The sequence below is a fragment of the Oncorhynchus nerka genome, linkage group LG9a (assembly GCF_034236695.1).
Source record: "Oncorhynchus nerka isolate Pitt River linkage group LG9a, Oner_Uvic_2.0, whole genome shotgun sequence".
Lineage (NCBI taxonomy): Eukaryota > Metazoa > Chordata > Actinopteri > Salmoniformes > Salmonidae > Oncorhynchus > Oncorhynchus nerka.
The window spans coordinates 24551460-24576232 of record NC_088404.1 but is presented as its reverse complement, the minus strand read 5'-3'; the positions used below and the strand labels follow the sequence as shown (position 1 = coordinate 24576232).

Sequence of the window (24773 nt, the reverse complement as noted above, 5' to 3'; positions counted from 1 at the left end):
TGCACCAACATTCTGTACATTTGTGCACTGTAAAAAACGTCACATTTAGTAGACCTGGCCTAGATTATTTTAGGCAAACTCTTGTGACAGACACAGGAAGAGGTTTGGTGCGACTGTGTTATATGGCCCACCACCTTTTCATCTTACTCTCTCCAGTGTGTGTGTGGTGTGTGCTTGCGTGCGTGCGTGGATCCTGCTCCTTAAACCCTTGTAATAAGTCAATATCCAAAATGTAGCCCTGTGACCTCAGATTGTTCCTTCTCCAAATATTTATAATGAGGATTTCAGCCACTCTGACCCTTTGTAAAACATAATGAATAATGCAGGATTGATGCTTTGCAATTGTTTCAGGCGATCGGGAAAGCTCTGTCTTGTGATTCAGCTGTATAAGTGCTTAGAGTGCTCAGAGGCTTCTTTTCAGAAATCTTAATTGGATGCGTGTAACATCCATCACACTGCTGTCATCCCAATGACTTTCTCACTGGATTATTTTCAAATAGAGAGAGGGAGTTCATTTATACAATAACCACACTCACAATATATGCACAAATTGTGCATACATCCTCAGGCATTCTACTTATTTATTATAGAAAATGTATAGTCTCAATGTACTGACGTTAGTTTTTGTTAGCTGCTGGTGCACTCTGACACTATTTACAGAGGTCTTTATTTCAAATGAACTATTTGACCTAAGATTGTTTGAATGTTAAATAGATTCAAGAACAAGTGAGTGTGTGCATACTTATAGTATAGAAACATGTTGATTTAATACTTCAGGGGATATTTCATAGACCAAGATTATGCACAACTACATTTAAAAGCAGCAATTCTCTATAGAACATAGTTTTAAGTACAGGAGTAGGCTTTATCTCGGTCCATGAAACCGGCCCAGGTGTACAGCAAGGAACAGTTTAATGCCCCATGACATTTGTAGCTGGGAGCAAGAGCCTCTTCTCTGAGCATCTGTCTGGTCAACAATACCTGCTCGTCTCTGCAAGGAGATCCTAAATGACCTAACTCTTAAATCCTCTTTAAACCCTGCAATGTAGATCTCTCTGTTGTTTTCAATTATTAACGTGTTCCTCTAGATCTCTTTGAAATGTTAAGTACATGTTCCAACATATACCTTCAAAGCTTTTTAAGTCCAATGATCTGTGTCTAGCCAGCGCTCAACCATGTTAAGCATTAGCTAATCTGTCTCATGCTACCTGGATAGATTTTTCCTATTGCAGCCCTAATCCTGACGAGGGGGAATCAACTAAGGACCAGTTTAAAAGCTGCTTATCGAACCCTGCACTCTCGATACTTAGCGAGCAGCTAGTGATAGCTTTTCAAACTCACAAGGTGCAACTTTAATTACAGCGAATCTGGAAGGATGGAGCTCACAGATGCAGAATTCCCAGCCGACACAGCAGCCATATGAAAAGGTGGTACAAAAATAGAGTTGGCAAGTCATTTTACATAGGAGAGATGATCTATTGCTGGTCATTGTGGTTCAACTTTGTCAATACATGTGGCATACCTGTGTCATGGACAGGACAGACCAACACGTACATCAGCAGTGGATGGCCATCCTATCACATCTGACCATACATCAGCAGTCATCTTGGTTATTTCCCGACAATTGTGCATGTTGAATAGTTGACACTCAGCAGGTTTTCTACTGCGTACGTACAACTTTTCTGTTTTTCTGTCTTGTTCTTAGTGAGGATTGGAAATAAGGTTTGAGAAAATCTACCCAAAGGGGAGTAACACCTGACTTTGTCCAAAAATCTTTTATTTTAATTCCAGTTTACAACAATTTATTTTTGACATAAAGCTGGTCACAGAGGTGGACATACATTCAATAGGCAAGTACAAGGGGATTTGAGGAAATAAAGGGAAGTTGACATCTGACCCTGTCGTAGAATAATGAAGAAAGGAAAAGGCAAAAATAAATTGAATGATGCAGAGTATGTCATCTTAGCATAGCAGGCAAAATCATGGATCAAACAATGAATAGAGTTGTAAACTACTGGCTTTGTCAGAGTATAGTCAAGACACTGACACAAGATCAACCACCATAAAATGCGCACCTAGGCAGTGTTGACTAATGTAGGGCCATAATGTTGGAGGATGAGGGCTCTAAATAAACTACCTCTTTACTTAAAAACATATTGCGGTGAAGTACTAATTCATAAATAATGGGGCTATTTGCTAAAAAGCTTGATGTTCCATTATACAAGGCAGGTAAATGGTTAAGAGTGAGTGTGTTGGGTTGCTTTCTCAACAAAGTTATGCTTTTTTTGGAAAAGCATTATGAAAGAGAAGAAGAGAGGCTTGAAGAGTGATGCCAAAAAAAGAAGAGGGATGGCAGATCATAGGGTGGGTTCACGGTCTGTCCAACTCAAAAAAGTGTTGGCATAGAAAATCAATGTTAAAAAAGGAGCCCGTAGTGGGGATCCTGGAGACTGGCTCTTCTGGGTCACTTCTGCTTCAGCCGGGCAGTTTTGAACTTGGACACCCTCTTTGGGGCCTCTTGGGGGACCTCGGGGGCCACCTCCTCCAGTTTCCTCTCTGGGATGGTGGGCAGCGCTGGCAGAGCAATGGTGAATTGGGGGATCGACAAGGGAATGGGCTCCTTCTCAACCACCGTGCCTGAAAAGGCCTGGATCAATGACAAGGAATAAGATGGCGGTTAATGTGATGCTGTAAACTTGGCAGGACATAGACCACTCCTGCTCTAAGCATTTATTAAAGTTCAAAGAAATTGTGAACTAATCACCCCTGTCTCTTGCATGTTTTATACCGATGATCGTATTTATTGCACTGTACATTTAAATCATTATCTCTCATGTTTCTTGTCTATTTATTGTATCTGTGCCGGTTTGTTGTATGTGTCTGAAGCACGGCTGTTGCTGTAATAAGAATTTCCCTAAAGGGGCAAATAAAGTTGTTGGCACTGAATTGAAGATATTTACAGTATTAGAATATTGATGGAGTATTGAATCAGGACCAGCTGAGTTTACCTGAAAGCTGCTGGTGGGATGTAGGAGGACCCCGGTGGGGCTGTCCTCCTCCGTGATGCCGTCACTGGTGTCGCTGTATGTGTTCTCGTCATGGCTCAGAGTGCGTCCAAACGTCCGCCGCTCCTCGAAGTCGGCAGCGCTGCTCTCGCTGGTGTCACTACACACACTGCTCTCTCTGCTCCGGGACTTCAGGATTGACTTCCTGGGGATGGGCTCGCCGTTCTTCACATCCACAAACAACCTGACAAAAGGCCACAAACATACACCCAGTCAGCCATTATACCCAATCAGATCACAGAACTTGTTAATAGACAGACACCATACCAAATCAGAATAAAGAAATCTGGAAACATTCAGAGTAAACACCATTCCATATGCCATTTTTACATTTCATCCAAAATGTTGCCAAAAGTTCATACCAACCAAACATTTAATGATTGATGTGTAGCCTGTGTGTACCTGTAGAGGTCTGTGGGCGTAGTGATGTTGTGGAGCCCGTGGTGAGAGTGACCGTTGCTGGTGCCGTTCTTCTTTTTCCTCTTGGCTTGTTGCTTCTGTTCTTTCAGCTCACTGAACTTCAACATGGTGTTCTTCCCTGTGTTTATCCTCACCTGGAGAGACAGAGGGAGGTGAAGTACATTGATTTACATAGCTCAAATAACATAATGGACTACAAGTTGACTGCGATGAGATTAATACGCTTCATACACACTGACCTTCTTAGGTTCCACCGTATGAGAGAAATAGATGGTAGGCAAACAGTCGCCTTCCTCCTCCTCTGCTTCATCTTCCTCCTCCTCCCCCTCCCTGTTTGACTGAGCTGTACTGTTGAGTTGGCTGCCATTGTAAGGCACAAACGCCCTGCCTTTGCTCCTCTCATCATGTCCATTGACACGATGATGGCTGCCGCTATCTCCCTCCTTCTCTTCCTCAGAGGATGTTGTGTCATCGTTGCCATTGGTGTCTGCACTGTCAAACCGTCTGAAAACAATAGAAACAAAGTATCAAGCCGGGAGAAATCTAATCTTCACTATATTTTGTAATGAAACACAGGCGTGAAGGTGGATAGAGTGGCGCTGAATTACTCCTCAATTTGAACATCTATGCATTTTGTGTGTGTGTGTATTTAACTCTACCGGTGTTGCTCCTCTTCCTGCTCCTCCTGCGCTTCCAGCTCATCCAGTCTGGCCCATAGCTCCTCCTCAGACAGCACTCTTCTCCTGCTCCCTCCATCTCCCTCTCCACTGCCCTCTTTGTCCTCCTCCTCCTCTATCTTCACAACAGCCTCCATCTTGGGCTTAGAGTGGGGCTTAAGAGCCACACGCAGCTTTCCTTTGCTGACCATTTCTTCAATACTTCCAACCTCTTCTCTGATGTCCACATAGTCCCCTTTAGCCTGAGGAAACAGAGAAGGGTATAAGTGTGTGTTTAAAATATTTGATCATATAAATAGATTTTCTGCACAGGGAGTTGTCTATCAAATAGCTGGCTGAAGAGGATCCTAAAAACTCTTTATTATCACTGTAATTACACTTACGCCTGAGAGTTTTTCTAGATCCTCTGTAAACCCAACTCTGGCTTCAAAGTCCTTCCTCGTCTTGTGCAAGTCATCCAGCGCACTATTTACATCTAAAAAACATAGCACAAATATTGTGTGATGGAATAGAAAAATCCGCCAGCAAGGGGTTAAACTCTTAACACAGTAAAAAAAAAATATGACAAACAGTTCATAACATCGCATGCCCTCGGTGCTACTTCGGATCATTAAATCTTCACAACAATTAATCCCCCGTTCGCTAATGGCAGCAGGGGCACCGTTGCCATGACAACAGCGAGCCTTCAGCTGTACGTCTCGAAACGTTGGGGAAAGGTCAAACGCGGACGGCCTGACAACTCAGCGGGGCTGTTTGACAGATCTCAGCGATCCATGTTTGCATTATGGCACTTAGTTGTGTAAAAGCGGCCTGGGCAGGGCCAGGGAAGGTTATGTCACATTCACGCTTCAGGTAAACACCAGTCTAATAATGGCCGCATCATCATCACACATTGTTATTTAGGCCCATCTGACGCTATATATTAAAGAGCTTTTTCGGGTGCAGAGTGAATACCAAAGGGGAGTGAAGGGGAAAAAACTCTATTTGGCAGGAGGGTTTAAGTCTGGACATATTGTGACAAAATAATTGCAGATGGCCAAAATCGATGAGTAACCAACAAATAGCAATCTGAACATAATTCTGCATTTTCAATAGAAATGAACTTGCAGTATTGCAAATTATGACCAAGATGACTGTGTGTTATTACTTATTTGCTAATGCAATTGTAATTTGATACATAATGGTCCATCAGAAAAACTGTATCAAACATTCTAACAACCCAAGTATTCACAAAATAAGTAGCCATTCAACTTTTAGTTTGAACTGAGTGATCACCTCTTTTTTGGTTTGTCTGACAGCAAGTCCATGACAACAACCCCTGCTGGATGAACCGTGGTAGTGTTGAGAAGACATTCAAAACATGACCTCAATCTTTCTCAACAAGAATTATCAGTAGCATACATTGCGAAACAATATATAGGCATACAATTGAGGAATTCTCTCGTTTTTTAAATAATATTAGTTATGTGGGTGTCAGAGTTGGGCATGGTGCCATGGTATCTGAGAAAATTCAAAATGGCTTCCAAAACAAACGCACGTTTCTTCCTGTGCTCCACGAGCTTCTGGGCCTGCTTGGCAGAGCACTTTGCAAACCAGTTGTCCCCCAGCAGCACGGTGATCTCATTGGTATGGACCAGCTTCCCAGGCATGAAGGCCAGAGGGCCAAATGGCACCTGTTACAGCAGAGGAGAAGGAGATCAACTTGCATTATTCAAGTTGAGTTCAAGTTTCAACTTGACTTTCAATCGTTTTTATTGATTTTTTGTTGTATATACAGTACTTTATTTAACCTTTATTTAACTAGGCAAGTCAGTTAAGAAGAAATTCTTATTTACAATGACGGCCTACCAAAAGGCAAAAGGCCTCCTGCAGGGACGGGGGCTGGGATAAAAAAATAAAAAATAATACATAGGACAAAGGACAAAACAGACATCACGAGGAGACAACACTACATAAAGAGAGACCTAAGACAACAACATAGCATGGCGACAACACAGCATGGTAGCAACACAACAACATGACAAAATACGGTACAAACATTATTGGGCACAGACAACAGCACAAAGGGCAAGAAGGTAGAGACGACAATACATCACGCAAAGCAGCCACAACTGTCAGTAAGTGTCCATGATTGAGTCTTTGAATGAAGAGATTGAGATTTTTTTTAAACTGTCCAGTTTGAGTGTTTGTTGCAGGTCGTTCCAGTCGCTAGCTGCAGCGAACTGAAAAGACGAGCGGCCCAGGGATGTGTGTGCTTTGGGGACCTTTAACAGAATGTGACTGGCAGAACGGGTGTTGTATGTGGAGGATGAGGGTTGCAGTAAATATCTCAGATAGGGAGGAGTGAAACCTAAGAGGGTTTATAAATAAGCATCAACCACTGGGTCTTGCGACAGTACCAGTCAAACGTTTGGATTAATTCAAGGATTTTTCTTTATTTTTACATTGTAGAATAAAAGTGAAGACATCAAAACTATTAAATAGTGGCGCAGCAGCCTAAGGCACTGCATCTCGGTGCTAGAGACGTCACTACAGACCCTGGTTTGATTCCAGGCTGTATCACAACCGGCCGTGATTGGGAGTCCCATAGGGCGGCGCACAATTGGCCCAGCAATCTCCTCCAAAATAACCCTTACACAGCCTAGAACTGTGTTGGGTCATTGTCCTGTTGAAAAACAAATGATAGTCCCACTAAGCGCAAACGACATGGGGTGGCGTATCCCTGCAGAATGCGGTGGTAGCCATGCTGGTTAAGTGTTCCTTGAATTATAAATAAATCACAGACAGTGTCACCAGCAAAGCACCCCCATGATTCATGGCGGGAACCACACATGCAGAGATCATCTGTTCTCCTTGACTGACCTTTATGTCTTAAAGTAATGATGGACTGTCTCTTTGCTTATTTAAGTTGTTCTTGCCATAAGATGGACTTGGTCTTTTACCGAATATGCTATCTTCTGTATACCACCCCTACCTTGTCAAATTTCATGAATTATTTTCTCACTCAGACACAAGTACCACCAAAACTCTATGTACCTACAGGCCAATTTGCAAATGTTTACGTACTCTTTTCAAAACGGTTAAACTTAAGTTCAAAACCTAACATAACACAAAATTGAATAAGACAGCAATTTGCTACATTTCTACAGTAATAGCGTATTGAAATATATTCCAAGTATAAAACTATTAAATACTATCAAAACAATTAGACCAACCACAGCTGATTCCCATTGTAGCTGAACACCTACCCAGGTGTTAGTCTTTCAATTTCATTACCATCTACACAAAAGGGGACATCATATGAATAATGCTGGACTGTAATGTAAACATGGACCCAGCCAGAGATAGAGAAGTGGCTGGGAGAGGAGTACATGTGCGTGGTGGAAGAAGACTGAGTGGAAGATCAAGAGCTGTAGTCTCAGATGATCAATTATAGTATCCCTAATCTCATGTAATAAATCATGGTCTATCAATGAGAGGCTGGTCTGAGAGTGCAGCCAAATCTGCAACGCTCAACAGTGGAATCTATTGTGAGAAATTTCTGGCAAAACAACACGTAAGATGTCCATTCTGCAAGGGCACATTCTGCACATTTCAGAAGTAAATTGAGCAAAGCCTCCAAACCCACTTGTGTGTAATTGTTTTTGTATTTCTGCCTATGACACAACGGTTATATCCCACAGGCGGGAGAGGTAGGATTTTCACTGCTGTGCAGGAAACTGTAATCGTTGATGTGGTCATCAGAAACAATGGCATAAAACTCACAGAGATTCAGGACAGAGTGTTGGCAGACAACATTACATTTGGAAATATTCACAATGTAAGCATAACAACTATTTCTAGAGTCCTGAAACAACATCAATTCGGGATGAAGCAGTTGTACACTGTCCCCTTTGAGAGGAACTCTGAAAGAGTCAAGCAACTCAGGAACCAATATGTCCAGGTAAGATGACTATAAAATACAGAACTGGTTTTGAACTAAACCAAACAGGGCAGAGGCACACAATGGCATGTTTTTAGGTATAATGTAAATGACCGTAATAGCCTAACTCTTATGTTACCTTGTGGATTTATTTGAGTCATGGAGATTGAAGCCAGGCAAACAGCCCACATATTCATCTTTGTGGATGAGGCTGGTTTCAACTTGGCTAAAACACGGAAGCGAGGAAGGAATGTGATTGGGAAAAGAGCCACAGTGGATGTCCCGGGCCAGAGGGGTGCCAATATCACAATGTGTGCAGCATTATCCTCTGATGGATTGTTGTTACACAAACCGCTAATTGGGCCATACAACACCGAGCCTCTCCTTTCATTCCTGGATTACATCTATGGAAGGGTTGTGCCAGGTGAGAAAAGTGTTGCAGTGAGGTGAAATCGGCCAACGTTTGTAATTGTATGGGACAATGTGGCATCTCACCACTCATGTGCAGTCACAGAGTGCTTTGCAGCTCATCCCAGGATGGTGTCCCTTTTCCTCTCACCTTACTCTCCATTCCTCAACCCCATAGAGGAATTATTTTCCTCATGGAGGTGGAAGGTTTATGACCACCATCCACATGATCAAATGTCCCTCCTGGACGCAATGAATGCTGGATGCCTAGACATATCTGCAGAAGATTGCCAGGGATGGACCAGGCATGCCAAAATATTCTTTCCTAGGTGTATTGCCCAAGATGACATAAGATGTGATGTGGAGGAGAACCTGTGGACTAGCATTTCTACTGTATCTGTAGATGGTGTATATACAAATTCTTGTATTTTGGAATCACTCAATGCCAAAAAACTACATAAAACATATTGAAGCATATTGCATCATGTCTGATTCATTCCTGTAACATATACTGGAGTGAATTCTAAACAGTAGATAGGCGTCATTCTTTTTGGTAATGCTACCTGTTGTTAGTGTTTTTAGGTCATTGTTTTTCGTGTGACAAAGTGTTCTTGTTGGGTGACAAACTTTGTGAGTGTTATGGAATAATGAGTTAATCTGAGACATGTATGGAGTGTTTTGGTAGTTTTAGTCAATTTTGGATGTGAAATTAACTGCTGTGCCAAGCTGAAAGTTGGTTAGGAGAACTGTGTGAAGAGTTTTGAAAAAGTGACCTAAGTATTGAGAAAGGGGTCCTAAAGATTGTTTTTTACAATGTAATTGAAATGCATTCCAGGTGACTACCTCATGAAGCTGGTTGAGAGAATGGCAAGAATGTGAAAAGCTGTCATCAAGGCAAAGGGTGGCTACTTTGAAGAATGTAAAATCTATTTTGATTTAACAATTTTTTGGTTACTACATGATTCCATATGCGTTTTATTTATTAAATGTTTAACTAGGCACATCAGTTAAGAACAAATATTATTCATAATGACAGCCTACTCCGGCCAAACCCTAACCCGGATGACGCTGGGCCAATTGCGCGCCGCCCTATGGGACTCCCAATCACGGCCGGTTGTGAAACAGCCTGGAATCGAACCAGGTTCTGTAGTGATGCCTCTAGCACCGAGAATGAGTAATGAGTAGGTGTGTCCAAACTTTTGACTGGCACTGTATATTAGGACAATTTAAACATGGTTCTGCATACTTTTGTACAAACTAAAAGTGAAGCTGAATAGCTGAAAGAAAAGGAGAATAGAAACTGATAGTGAAAGATAAGGCCTTCCCTACAACACACCATGTGTAAACATCTCAAAAGCACCCATCTCGCTGTATTAACTGCTGTGTTTTCGCTCCAGATCAAGAGGGGACAATGGTTTGGGAATTCACTCGACACACCTCATAATAAACTGTAAATAATACCCTGCTATGGAAACTCACTCCCCAGTGCATTTACTGCATTTGACTGGACAAGATGGCGCCGACAGACACGGTCACCCTGTTTTCTAGCCAAATTTGCATTTCACATTTTTGTATTATTTCTTACATTTGCTCATAAAGTTTCCAGTATAAATTCATACTGTTGAAAAAAATGTTTGTTTTATCCACTTTGTATATGGGTGCTTACATTTATCCTATTTCACACATGTACAAGTTTGAATTGTTAATGTATTTGTCGCTGTTGATAATAGCTAAGAAACCCTCAGCTATTATCAATGGCAACCCTGAAGCAATTAGGGTTAAGCGCCTTGCTAAAGGGAACAGACAGATTTTTCACCTAGTTAGCTAGACTACCTGCTACGGTTAGGATATATATAGTATTCTAGTCATGGCTCATCCTGTACAACTACTGCCATACACACCTTTTTCTAATTATATGCTGTCCATACATTAGATATACACACAGTGCCTTCAGAAAGTATTCAGACCCCTTGACTTTAAAAAAAAAAGTTAGCCTTAACACAACATTGTTTTTTATTTCTATTTTTTAAATTTCCCCCCTCAATCTACACCATAATGACAAAGCAAAAACAGGTTAATAAATTTTAGCAAATTTATTAAAAACAGAAATATTACATTTACAAAAGTATTCAGACCCTTTACTCAGTACTCCGTTGAAGCACCTTTGGCAGCAATTACAGCCTTGAGTCTTCTTGGGTATGACGCTACAAGCTGCGCACACCTGTATTTGGGAATTTCATCCCATTCTTCTCTGCTGATCCTCTCACGCTCTGTCAGGTTGGATGGGGAGCATGGCTGCACAGCTATTTTCAGGTCTCTCCTGAGATGTTCGATCGGGTTCAAGTCCGGGCTCTGGCTAGGTCACTCAAGGACATTGAGACTTGTCCCGAAGCCACTCCTGCATTGTCATGGCTGTGTGCTTAGGGTCATTGTCATGTTGGAAGGTGAACCGTCGTCCCAGTCTGAGGTCCTGAGTAATATGGAGCTTGTTTTCATCAAGGATCTCTCTTTAATTTGCTCTGCTCATCTTTCCCTTTATCCTGACTAGTCTCCCAGTCCCCCTGACTAGTCTCCCAGTCCCTGCCGCTGAAAAACACCTCCCACAGCATGACGCTGCCACCACCATGCTTCACCGTAGAAATGGTGCCAAGTTTCCTCCAGACGTGACTCAAAGAGTTCAAACTTGGTTTCATCAGGACCAGAGAATCTTGTTTTTCATGGTCTGAGAGTCATTAGATGCCTTTTGGCAAACTCCAAGCGGGTTGTCATGTGCCTTTTACTGAGGAGTGGCGTCGTCTGGCCACTCTACCATAAAAGCCTGATTGGTGGAGTGCTGCAGAGATAGTTGCCCTTCTGGAAGGTTCTCCTTTCTCCACAGAGGAACTCCGGAGCTCTGTCAGAGTGACCATCAGGTTCTTGGTCACCTCCCTGATCAAGGCCCTTCCCCCCTGCTTGATCAGTTTGGCTAGGCGGACAGCTCTAGGAAGAGTATTGGTGGTTCCAAACTTCTTCCATTGAAGAATGATGGAGGCCACTGTATTCTTGGAGACCTTCAATGTTGCAGAGATTTTTTGGTACCCTTTCCCAGATCTGTGCCTAGACACAATCCTGTCTCTGCACTCTATGGACAATTGCTTTGGCCTCATGGCTTGGTTTTTGCTCTGACATGCACTGTCAACTGTGGGACCTTATATAGAAAGGTGTGTGCCTTTCCAAATCATGTCCAATTAATTTACCTCAGGTGGACTCCAATCAAGTGGGAGAAACATCTCAAGGATGATCAATGGAAACCAGATGCACTTGAGCTCAATTTAAAATCTCATCACAAAGGTTGCTTTGTCATGATGTAATATTGTATGTAGACTGATGGAAAAAATGTATTTAATACATTTTGGAATAAGGCTGTAATGTAAGAAAATGTGGTAAAAGTGAAGGAGTCTGAATACTGTATATATATTATATATATGCTCTGGACTCTGGACTCTTTTATTGATATTGCTCGTTCTGACATTTCTTAATAATTGATTTTATTGTGTGGGGGTGGTTTGTCTATTGTTATTGCATTTTGTTGCACCTGCGATAACATCTGCAAATCTGTGTGCGCAACCAATAAACTTTGATTTGATAAGAGAAAGATGGAACGTACCATGATGTCATAGGACACCTGATCTGGAAGAGTTTTGAGTCGATCCTCGAGGGTTTCATAGTCACCCTTTACCTTCGCCCTGAAAGTCCAAAGTTTTTTAAATTTCAGTTAAAAAATGGCACACACACAAAACATTACACATGCCCTTCCTGATCTACAGGTTATGCCTGAAAGGACAAATAGATCTTGTGTTTAGCCTATCTATCTATGTACTATCAAGGATGTAGTGAGTGACTCGTGGTGGAACTAGTAATGTTATCTAGAAGCACAGTAGCACCATAACTCACAAGATGCTGTGTGTATGAGTGGTAGTGGCTGACTCCAATGCCATAGTCACTACATGGAATCGCTACACAAACTCACCAGTGCTGGATCTGACCTTCGCAGCCTTGCACCACCTGTTGTTAACAGAGTGACAATTATTTAGGTCAAACTTTGCATTTCTATTCTCTATTAAAAAAAAACGGTCAGAAGAACCCCCTCCATTGTAGTTGTTTACACTTACTCACTGGGGGAAAACAACACAGAAGCAAATTATCGGGATGTTTAGAGTATTTTGGTTAAACAGCTGTCAAAGATGAATTGTATCGAAATGTAAAAGGATCAAAAGTTTTTCTGAACCACCCAGTATATACTTACATACACAGGAGCACCAACCTGGGGGCAGGAAGGGGCATCTGCATACTTTGCAATGAATGTCATACCAGGAAGTAGCCTACTACAGTACTACACTTTGGGTAGAAGCATGTCCCAACACATTAGACCCATGTTTCTATTTGAAAGGCATAAAGTTGCGCCCTCCATTGCATACTGCATGACTCCTATTCTAATGTAACACAACAAGAACATGACTTTGCCAACTGACAGTAGCTAGCTAGCTGGCTCTTTCTTCACTGTTGTCCTGTACTGCATTTGCATTGCCAGTAAATGCCTTTTATTAAACATCATCAGTCATCAATGCCCTACACTTTGGATTGATATTCGCTTTACATTTAGATAAGATTAAAGTAGTTAGTTATGGATGTTGAATCTAGGTTAATTTTTCATGGGCAGTAGGCCGGCCGCACAAGGAAATGCTTGTGTATTGTTACGTGCATGGTTAATTTGTTTACTTTCCATGCTTTGTACTTGCTGAAATAGATAAACATGGGTCAATATCAGAGAAATTGACAAACTTGATTATGCATACTCGATGGTTGTACACAACATGGCTTGTCCAGGATCCACGCTGAAATAAACAGCAAGCAACATGTGACCGCTACCTCAAGGAAGCTTCTAGAAAAAAAAAGGTTTAGAAAATGTCCACGATAAATTATCTGTCGAAGAGGCCACGCGCGCATAAATGAATATGCAACCTGCTGAAAGAGAATGCATGTTAGGTCTCATCTCACGAAAATGCAAAACGATTTGCAAAATTCTGTTGTCGACCGCGTGAATGATCAACACGCACAGTTCACCCTAGCCAGGTAACGTTAGCTACAGTAGCAAGCTAATTCATTGTTTTACCTTTTTATGCTCCACTCGAAGTCTATCAACTCCTTGTGGGACCTCTATAATCATTTTATTTCTCTCAGCCATTTTCCCATGTAATATTTAGATGAAAATGTGACGTTTGGGAATACAAAACAATGCTCAGGGGTTGTAAGTCCTAAAAAAATGTTTATGAATGCAATTGCAGGTATTCCTGAGAGGCGTTTTCCTATTATTCATCAAAGGGGCAGTGGTAGATATCCAAGATTTCGGAAGTGAAACCATTTCACATTCTCATTTTAGGATTTCAGCATGATCTCCGAAATATCCACGGAATATAATCCTGAATTGCTCAGCGTCCTCCTCATCGACCCAGCGCCATGTTCCTCTGCCCGTTTCCCGGTGTACTCTGGGTAAAATGCTCTCAAAAGCACAACAATGTTGCAAATGCATGAAAAATGATTACATATTGTAAACAATAGGCTACAGACAGAGAGCATTTCCCTTTCTTGCAATATTGTTAGATTAAACATATTACAAACGGTCTCTTTCCACATTCCGTGAGGTAAATTGACTGTATATATTGTGTGATTGGTTCCAATCCCCCCCTCCTCATTAAATGCCATAATATTTTAAACCCAGAGCGTTAGTTTATATTTGCACTTTCATTTTAGTCATTTAGCAAACGCTCTTATACAGAGCGATTTACAGTAGCGACTGCATACATTTACATACTTTGCAAATTATATAAAATAGTTGTAAATTCACTGTAGTTACAGAGCATTGGTTAAAACTTTATTCCATCAATCCAATTAGTATGATAGATTGAGGTTGTAAAATTACTGTAATGATGTTTTTTTTAAAACATTATTGTGAATTGTGCAAGATCGAATCTTCTACTTATGTTGCACCAATATATAATAATTTACCAGATAGAGGACATCATTATAGTTGGGAAAATCAGTTATCTGTCTCTTTTGCTAAATATACTGTAAGTTCAAATGGCAAAATCTCAGGAAAAGGTCACACAAGCTCAGGGCTACGTACGAAAACAAGCAATAAGCATTCAATTAAACGGAAATGGTGCTGTTCTAAACAACCTGTTTAAAAAAGGTTGTGGGATCAGGTTCAAAATGTACCGCTGTCCTTTAAACAGTAATGTCCGCATCAAGCCACACCCCATCGGGGTGGCATGTAACCTGGCGGGTAGGAGCATTGCGCAAGTAACCAAAATATTGCTGGATCAAATCCCCAAGCTGACAAACATTACACTCAACATTACACTCAAAACAAATTTTATTGGTCACATACATGGTTAGCAGATGTTAATGTGAGTGTAGCCAAATGCTTGTGCTTCTAGTTCCGACAGTTCAGTAATATCTAACCAGTAGTCTACCTAATACACACAAATCTAAAAGGGATGGAGTAAGAATATGTACATATAAATATATGGATGAGCGATGGCCGTGCGGCATAGGCAAGATGCAATAGATAGTATAAAATACAGTATATACATGTAAGATATGTAAACATTATTAAAGTGGAATTATTTAAAGTGACTAGTGATCCATTTATTACAGTGGCCAATGTTTCGAGTCTGTATGTAGGCCGCAGCCTCTCTGTGTTAGTGATGGCTGTTTAACAGTCTGATGGCCTTGATGACTGTAAAACAGCTTCTTCGGTCCCAGCTTTGACATCGGGTGCTGTATGTGTCCCGGAGGGCAGGTAGTTTGCCCCCAGTGATGCGTTGTGCAGATCGCACCACCCCTCTGGAGAGCCTTTCGGTTGAGGAGGGTGCAGTTGCTGTACCAGGCTGACAGGATGCTCTCAACTGTGCATCTGTAAAAGTTTGAGGGTTTTAGGTGACAAGCCAAATTTATTCAGCCTCCTGAGGTTGAAGAGGCGCTGCTGCGCTTTCTTCACCACACTGTCTGTGTGGGCGGAACATTTCAGTTTGTCGGAGATGTATACACAGAGGAACTTTAAACTTTCCACCTTCCTCTGCTGTTTCCTGAAGTCTACTCTCATCTCCTTAGTTTTGTTGATGTTGAGTGTGAAGTTATTTTCCCTCACCTCGTCCCTGTAGGCCGTCTCGTCGTTGTTGGTAATCAAGCCTACAACTGTAGTGTCGTCTGCAAACGTGATGATTGAGTTGGAGGCGTACATGGCCACGCAGTTATGGATGAACAGGGAGAACAGGAGAGGGCTCAGAACACACCCTTGTGGGGCCCCAGTGTTGAGGATCAGCGGGGTGGAGATGTTACCTACCCTCACCACCTGGGGGAGGCCCGTCAGGAAGTCCAGTACCCAGTTGCACAGGGCGGGGTCGAGACCCAGGGTCTCGAGCTTGATGATGAGTTTGGAGGGTACTATGGTGTTAAATGCTGAGCTGTAGTCGATGAACACCATTCTCACATAGGTATTCCTCTTGTCCAGATTTTTTTATTTCACCTTTATTTAACCAGGTAGGCAAGTTGAGAGCAAGTTCTCATTTACAATTGCGACCTGGCCAAGATAAAGCAAAACAGTTCGACAGATACAACGACACAGAGTTACACATGGAGTAAAACAAACATACAGTCAATAATACAGTATAAACAAGTCTATATACAATGTGAGCAAATTAGGTGAGAAGGGAGGTAAAGGCAAAAAAGGCCATGGTGGCAAAGTAAATACAATAGAGCAAGTAAAACACTGGAATGGTAGTTTTGCAATGGAAGAATATGCAAAGTAGAAATAAAAATAATGGGGTGCAAAGGAGCAAAATAAATAAATAAATTAAATACAGTTGGGAAAGAGGTAGTTGTTTGGGCTAACTTATAGGTGGGCTATGTACAGGTGCAGTAATCTGTGAGCTGCTCTGACAGTTGGTGCTTAAAGCTAGTGAGGGAGATAAGTGTTTCCAGTTTCAGAGATTTTTGTAGTTCGTTCCAGTCGTTGACAGCAGAGAACTGGAAGGAGAGGCGGCCAAAGAAAGAATTGGTTTTGGGGGTGACTAGGGAGATATACCTGCTGGAGCGTGTGCTACAGGTGGGAGATGCTATGGTGACCAGCGAGCTGAGATAAGGGGGGACTTTACCTAGCAGGGTCTTGTAGATGACATGGAGCCAGTGGGTTTGGCGACGAGTATGAAGCGAGGGCCAGCCAACGAGAGCGTACAGGTCGCAATGGTGGGTAGTATATGGGGCTTTGGTGAGAAAACGGATTGCACTGTGATAGACTGCATCCAATTTGTTGAGTAGGGTATTGGAGGCTATTTTGTAAATGACATCGCCAAAGTCGAGGATTGGTAGGATGGTCAGTTTTACAAGGGTATGTTTGGCAGCATGAGTGAAGGATGCTTTGTTGCGAATTAGGAAGCCAATTCTAGATTTAACTTTGGATTGGAGATGTTTGATATGGGTCTGGAAGGAGAGTTTACAGTCTAACCAGACACCTAAGTATTTGTAGTTGTCCACGTATTCTAAGTCAGAGCCATCCAGAGTAGTGATGTTGGACAGGCAGGTAGGTGCAGGTAGCGATCGGTTGAAGAGCATGCATTTAGTTTTACTTGTATTTAAGAGCAATTGGAGGCCACGGAAGGAGAGTTGTATGGCATTGAAGCTTGCCTGGAGGGTTGTTAACACAGTGTCCAAAGAAGGGCCAGAAGTATACAGAATGGTGTCGTCTGCATAGAGGTGGATCAGAGACTCACCAGCAGCAAGAGCGACCTCATTGATGTATACAGAGAAGAGAGTCGATCCACGAATTGAACCCTGTGACACCCCCATAGAGACTGCCAGAGGTCCGGACAGCAGACCCTCCGATTTGACACACTGAACTCTATCAGAGAAGTAGTTGGTGAACCAGGCGAGGCAATCATTTGAGAAACCAAGGCTGTCGAGTCTGCCGATGAGGATGTGGTGATTGACAGAGTCGAAAGCCTTGGCCAGATCAATGAATACGGCTGCACAGTAATGTTTCTTATCGATGGCGGTTAAGATATCGTTTAGGACCTTGAGCGTGGCTGAGGTGCACCCATGACCAGCTCTGAAACCAGATTGCATAGCAGAGAAGGTATGGTGAGATTCGAAATGGTCGGTAATCTGTTTGTTGACTTGGCTTTCGAAGACCTTAGAAAGGCATGGTAGGATAGATATAGGTCTGTAGCAGTTTGGGTCAAGAGTGTCCCCCCCCTTTGAAGAGGGGGATGACCGCAGCTGCCTTCCAATCTTTGGGAATCTCAGACGACACGAGGCTAGTAATAGGGGTGGCAACAATTTCGGCAGATAATTTTAGAAAGAAAGGGTCCAGATTGTCTAGCACGGCTGATTTGTAGGGGTCCAGATTTTGTAGCTCTTTCAGAACATCAGCTGAACGGATTTGGGAGAAGGAGAAATGGGGAAGGCTTGGGCGAGTTGCTGTTGGGGGTGCAGTGCTGTTGACCGGGGTAGGAGTAGCCAGGTGGAAAGCATGGCCAGCCGTAGAAAAATGCTTATTGAAATTCTCAATTATGGTGGATTTATCAGTGGTGACAGTGTTTCCTATCTTCAGTGCAGTGGACAGCTGGGAGGAGGTGTTCTTATTCTCCATGGACTTTAGTGTCCCAGAACTTTTTTGAGTTAGTGTTGCAGGAAGCAAATTTCTGCTTGAAAAAGCTAGAACTTGGCTTTTCTAACTGCCTGTGTATAATGGTTTCTAGCTTCCCTGAACAGCTGCATATCACGGGGCTGTTCGATGCTAATGCAGAACGCCATAGGATGTTTTTGTGTTGGTTAAGGGCAGTCAGGTCTGGGGAGAACCAAGGGCTATATCTGTTCCTGGTTCTAAATGTCTTGAATGGGGCATGTTTATTTAAGATGGTTAGGAAGGCATTTAAAAAAATATCCAGTTATCCTCTACTGACGGGATGAGATCAATATCCTTCCAGGATACCCCGGCCAGGTCGATTAGAAAGGCCTGCTCGCTGAAGTGTTTCAGGGAGCGTTTTACAGTGATGAGTGGAGGTCGTTTGACCGCTGACCCATTACGGATGCAGGCAATGAGGCAGTGATCGCTGAGATCTTGGTTGAAGACAGCAGGGGTGTATTTAGAGGGGAAGTTGGTTAGGATGATATCTATGAGGGTGCCCGTGTTTAAGGCTTTGGGGAGGTACCTGGTAGGTTCATTGATAATTTGTGTGAGATTGAGGGCATCAAGTTTAGATTGTAGGATGGCTGGGGTGTTAAGCATGTTCCAGTTTAGGTCGCCTAGCAGCACGAGCTCTGAAGATAGATGGGGGGCAATCAGTTCACATATGGTGTCCAGAGCACAGCTGGGGGCAGAGGGTGGTCTATAGCAGGCGGCAACGGTGAGAGACTTGTTTTTAGAGAGGTGGATTTTTAGAAAGTAGAAGTTCAAATTGTTTGGGTACAGACCTGGATAGTAGGACAGAACTCTGCAGGCGATCTTTGCAGTAGATTGCAACACCGCCCCCTTTGGCAGTTCTATCTTGTCTGAAAATGTTGTAGTTTGGAATTAAAATTTCAGAATTTTTGGTGGTCTTCCTAAGCCAGGATTCAGACACAGCTAGAACATCCGGGTTGGCAGAGTGTGCTAAAGCAGTGAATGGAACAAACTTAGGGAGGAGGCTTCTAATGTTAACATGCATGAAACCAAGGCTATTACGGTTACAGAAGTCGTCAAAAGAGAGCGCCTGGGGAATAGGAGTGGAGCTAGGCACTGCAGGGCCTGGATTCACCTCTACATCACCAGAAGAACATAGGAGGAGTAGAATAAGGGTGCAATAAGAATTGGTCGTCTAGAACGTCTGGAACAGAGAGTAAAAGGAGGTTTCTGGGGGCGATAAAATAGCATCAAGGTATAATGTACAGACAAAGGTATGGTAGGATGTGAATACAGTGGAGGTAAACCTAGGTATTGAGTGATGAAGAGAGAGATATTGTCTCTAGAAACATCATTGAAACCAGGAGATGTCATTGCATGTGTGGGTGGTGGAACTAATAGGTTGGATAAGGTATAGTGAGCAGGACTAGAGGCTCTACAGTGAAATAAACCAATAAACACTAACCAGAACAGCAATGGACAAGACATATTGACATTAAGGAGAGGCATGCTTAGTCGAGTGATCAAAAGGGTCCAGTGAGTGGAGAGGTTGGTTGGGGGTCACGGCGATTTAGACAGCTAGACAGGCCATCGGTAGCAAGCTAGCATAGGATGGAGGTCTGTTATTAGCCACCTCTTGCGTTCCGTCAGTAGATTAGTGGGGTTCCGTGTGGTAGGGGGGATTAATCCAAATCACACAACAACAACAACAAAAATAAAAACAATAGATATAGTTATAGAGGCCCAAGAAGAAAACAATAATAAAAAAAATAAAAAAATTGTCCGATTGTCTATTCAGATAGCAGCCGGTAAGACAGCTAACGGTTAGCGGGCCGCAGATGGGCGTTCAGGTAACGTCGTGACGGAGGAGCCAGCCGGATAACTTCTTCGGGTAGATAACGTCGGCAGTCCAGTTGTGAAGGCCCGGTGGGGCTCCGCGTAGGCAGTAAAACGGATCCGGATAGGTGACTGCAGCCCAGGAGTGATTGATGGAACTCAGGAGTGATTGACGGAGCTGGCTAGCTCCGGAATAATTGATGTTTGCTCCGGAATCGACGAAAGCCGATAGTCACACGGATAGCAGCTAGCTAGCTGTGAGATCCAGGTATGAATGTCCAGAGAGCATGGAGAGAAAAATTGGTCCGGTATGTTCCGTTCCGAGCCGCGCTGCGCCGTACAAAACTGGCGATACTAGCTGAATACTAACGGTTTGCCAGTAAAGAAGCTAACTAGCTTCTGATTAGCTTCTGGATTAGCTTCTGGGCTAGCTTCTGGCTAGCTCCTGGCTAGCTTCTGGCTAGTTTCTGGCTAGCTTCTTGGAGTTTCTGGCTAGCTTCTTGGAGGATTACAGATTTGAGGTAAATAATACTTTTTTATAAATGTAAATTGGTGAGGCGGGTTGCAGGAGAGCATTTTGAAGATGAGTTGATGAAAAATAAAATGTACGTGAAAAAAGTTGTAAATATATATATACGGGACACAACAAGACGAGGACAAAAGACGTCTGAACTGCTATGCCATCTTGGAAACAAGAAACCCAGATGGGTTAGGGCAGTGTGGTTGAGATTGCGTCGTCTGTGGACCTATTTGGGCGGTAAGCAAATTGGAGTGGGTCTAGGGTGTCAGGTAGCGTGGAGGTGATATGGTTCTTGACTAGCCTCTCAAAGCACTTCATGATGACGGAAGTGAGTGCTACGTGGCAGTAGTCGTTTAGCTCAATTACCTTAGCTTTCTTGGAAACAGGGACAATGGTGGCCCTCTTGAAGCATGTGGGAACAGCAGACAGGGATAAGGATTGATTGAATATGTCCGTAAACACACCAGCCAGCTGGTCTGCGCATGCTCTGAGGACGCGGCTGGGGATGCCGTCTGGGCCTGCAGCCCTGCGAGGGTTTACACGTTTAAATGTTTTACTCAAGTCACGTTTAAATGTTTTACTCAAGTCGGCTGCAGTGAAGGAGAGTCCGCATGTTTTGGTTGCGGGCCATGTCAGTGGCACTGTATTGTCCTCAAAGCGGGCAAAAAAGTTATTTAGTCTGCCTGGGAGCAAGACGTCCTGGTCCGTGACGGGGCTGGTTTTCTTTTTGTAATCCGTGATTGACTGTAGACCCTGCCACATACCTCGTGTCTGAGCCGTTGAATTGTGACTCTACTTTGTCTCTATACTGACGCTTAGCTTGTTTGATTTCCTTGCAGGGGAATAGCTACACTGTTTGCATTCGGTCATGTTTCCGGTCACCTTGCCCTGGTTAAAAGCAGTGGTTCGTGCTTTCAGTTTCACATGAATGCTGCCATCAATCCACGGTTTCTGGTTTGGGAATGTTTTAATCGTTGCTATGGGAACGACATCGTCAATGCACTTTCTAATGAACTTGCTCATCGAATCAGCGTACTCGTCAATGTTGTTGTTGGAAGCAATGCGGAACATATCCCAATCCACTTGATCGAATCAGATTGGTCGGACCAGCGTTGAACAGATCTGAGCACGGGAGCTTCTTGTTTTAGTTTCTGTCTGTAGGCAGGGAGCAACAAAATGGAGTAGTGGTCAGATTTTCCAAAAGGAGGGCGGGGGAGGGCCTTATATGCGTTGTGGAAGTTAGAATAGCAATGATCCAAGGTTTTACCAGCCCTGGTTGCGCAATCGATATGCTGATACAATTTAGGGAGTCTTGTTTTCAGATTAGCCTTGTTAAAATCCCCAGCTACAATGAATGCAGCCTCAGGATATGTGGTTTCCAGTTTGCAAAGAGTCAAAGGCCATCGATGGGTCTGCTTGGGGGGGAATATATACGGCTGTGATTATAATCGAAGAGAATTCCCTTGGTAGATAATGCGGTCGACATTTGATTGTGAGGAATTCTAAGTCAGGTGAACAGAAGAACTTGAGTTCCTGTATGTTGTTGTGATCACACCATGTCTCGTTAATCATAAAGCATACGCCCCGCCCCTCTTCTTACCAGAAAGATGTTTGTTTCTGTCTGCGCGATGCGTGAAGAAACCAGCTGGCTGCACCGATTCCGTTAGAGTCTCTCGAGTGAGCTTGAGGTAGTCACCTCATGCAAATACTTGGGAGTATGGCTAGATGGTACAGAGTCCTTCTCTCAGCCCATATCAAAGCTGCAGGCTAAAGTTAAATCTAGATTTGATTTCCTCTATCGTAGTTGCTCCTCTTTCACCCCTGCTGACAAACTAACCCTGATTCAGATGACGATCCTACCCAGGCAAGATTACGGAGACGTAATTTATAGATTGGCAGGTAAGGGTGCTCTAAAGCAGCTAGATGTTCTTTACCATTCAGCCATCAGATTTGGCACCAATGCTCCTTATAGGACACATCACTGCACTCTATAGTCTTCTGTAAACTGGTCATCTCTGTATACCCATTGCAAGACCCACTGGTTGATTTTTTTATAAAACCTTCTTATGCCTCACTCCCCCCTATCTGAGATATCTACATTCTGTTAAAGGTCCCCAAAGCACACACATCCCTGGGTCGCTCGTCTTTTCCATTCGAGGCAGCAACGACCGGAACGAGCTGCAACAAACTCACAAACTGGACAGTTCTCAATCTCTTCATTCAAAGACTCAATCATGGACACTTACTGACACTTGTGGCTGCTTTGCGTGATGTATTGTTCTCTACCTTGTTGCCCTGTGTGCTGTTGTCTGTGCCCAATAATGTTTGTACCCTGTTTTGTGCTGCTGCCATGCTGTGTTGCTGCCATACTGTTGTCTTAGGTCTCTCTTTATGTAGTGTTGTCTCGCTTGTCGGGATGTGTGTTTTGTCCAATTTTTTTATAGGCCCCCGTCCCCGCAGGAGGCCTTTTACTTTTTGGTAGGCCGTCATTGTAAATAAGAATTTGTTCATAACTGTCTTGCCTAGTTAAATAAAAGGTAAATAATATTCAATTAAAAAGAGAACTTCTACCGGCAATATTTAATCAAATGTATTAGAGATGTATGCTAATTTCATGTGGTAATTAATGATTAACTCATGACTCCCAATATGGGAATGACTAAATATTATTGGAAAAACAGACCAAAAACAGACCATATGAAAAACTATAAACACGTTTCAGACCGCTTCGCTCATCGCCCTCTGTAGTGGCTTTAGATGAAATTAACCAATCCAATGAAGCACTGGGCCAGTGCATTTTGCATGACCCGGTGAGCGGAGATTTCAATTAAGGAACAATGGAATAGTCTAAAATTCCGCTCACCTTGGGCACCGGGCCATGCAAAACGACTGTGACAAGGCTCAATGGAAATCAAGAATGAGGCTTTAAAACCAATGAGAGATATATGCACATTGTTAAAAACAAAAATAACTAATTTTGACTGGCATCAAACCTTAAAATAAATCTAGCAAGCATACAGTTTAATAAGGATTTTAGTTCATCAGCAAGGTAGTTTGACTATTAGTTTATATTGCAGTATTTGTATCTTATCACTGTGTAGCTCACATGCAATGTCAGAGAGCAAATGATACTTGTATCCTCATCATTAGCCCATATCATGAAGTGATACATTGTAACTTGAACTGTAGCAAATAGGAATTAGCATTAATGTTAATTAAAATGTCTAAACCGAAACAAGTAGAATACTTACATCTCTATTATACTGTAGTACCCTGACAATGCTTATCTATTTATTGTAGCCACATATTTCCTGCTGTTCAAATGTCACTTCTGTTTTAAGTCATCATACCCATTTGATTATTGAAGAATGTGGGTCTGAACCCTCAACCTTTGTTCCCCAGAATGTCCCAACGAAGAAAAGATGTGTTCTGAGTTGTCTAAAACAGCAGATATAGGCCACTGTGATTTTACGAAGGGGCCGTGGCAGCAGGGGTTCTAGCCTTTGCAAGAGGACTGGTTGGAGGCCCCCTTGGCATTGCTATTCAAATAAAATGTTATGTCACATGTGCCAAATACAACCGGTGTAGACCTTACCATGAAATGCTTAGTTTTACAAGCCCTTAACCAACAATGCATTCCTGGAAATAGGCTTAAGAAAAGTTACTAAATAATACATTTTAAAAAATGTATAAAAGTAACAATGACGCTATATTCAGGGGTTACCAGTACTGAGTCAATGTGCGGGGGTACAGGTTAGTCGAGGTAATTTGTACATGTAGGTGGGGTAAAGTGACTATGCATAGATAAAACTGTGTAGCAGCACTGTAAAATAAAGGGGGGGGGGGGGGTGAGAATAGTCTGACAATTTTTTGGGGCCTACCTCTGGCACCTCCTAGTATATAGTTCCTAGATTGCAGGAAGCTTGGCCCCAGTGATGTACTGGGCCGTATGCACTACCCTCTGTAGCGCCTTATGGTCAGATGCAGAGCATTTGCCATACCAGGCGGTGATGCAACCGGTTAGGATGCTCTTGACAGTACAGCTGTAGAACTTTGAGGATCTGGGGACCCATGCCAATTCGTTCCAGTCTCCTGAAGGGGAAACGGCGTTGTTGTGCCGTCTTTACGACGGTCTCTGTGTGTTTAAACCATGATAGTTAATTGGCGATGTGGACACCAAGGAATTTGAAACTCAAGTTCACTGGGGATTATCAAAATGAAAAGA

General features: G+C 42.8%; 1 protein-coding gene across 1 annotated transcript; it reads right to left on the bottom strand.

Moving 5' to 3' along the window:
• Positions 1 to 1760: 1760 nt before the first annotated feature.
• Positions 1761 to 14028, bottom strand: LOC115134084 (unconventional prefoldin RPB5 interactor 1-like). The gene is made up of 10 exons (XM_029667713.2): positions 13645 to 14028; positions 12502 to 12536; positions 12139 to 12217; positions 5700 to 5835; positions 4546 to 4637; positions 4145 to 4404; positions 3725 to 3989; positions 3468 to 3619; positions 3009 to 3249; positions 1761 to 2647 (listed from the first exon to the last, which is right to left on the bottom strand). The coding sequence occupies exons 1-10, from the start codon at positions 13714 to 13716 to the stop codon at positions 2465 to 2467; spliced, it is 1515 nt and encodes a 504-aa protein (XP_029523573.1). The 5' UTR covers positions 13717 to 14028; the 3' UTR covers positions 1761 to 2464.
• Between the last annotated feature and the right edge of the window lie 10745 nt (positions 14029 to 24773).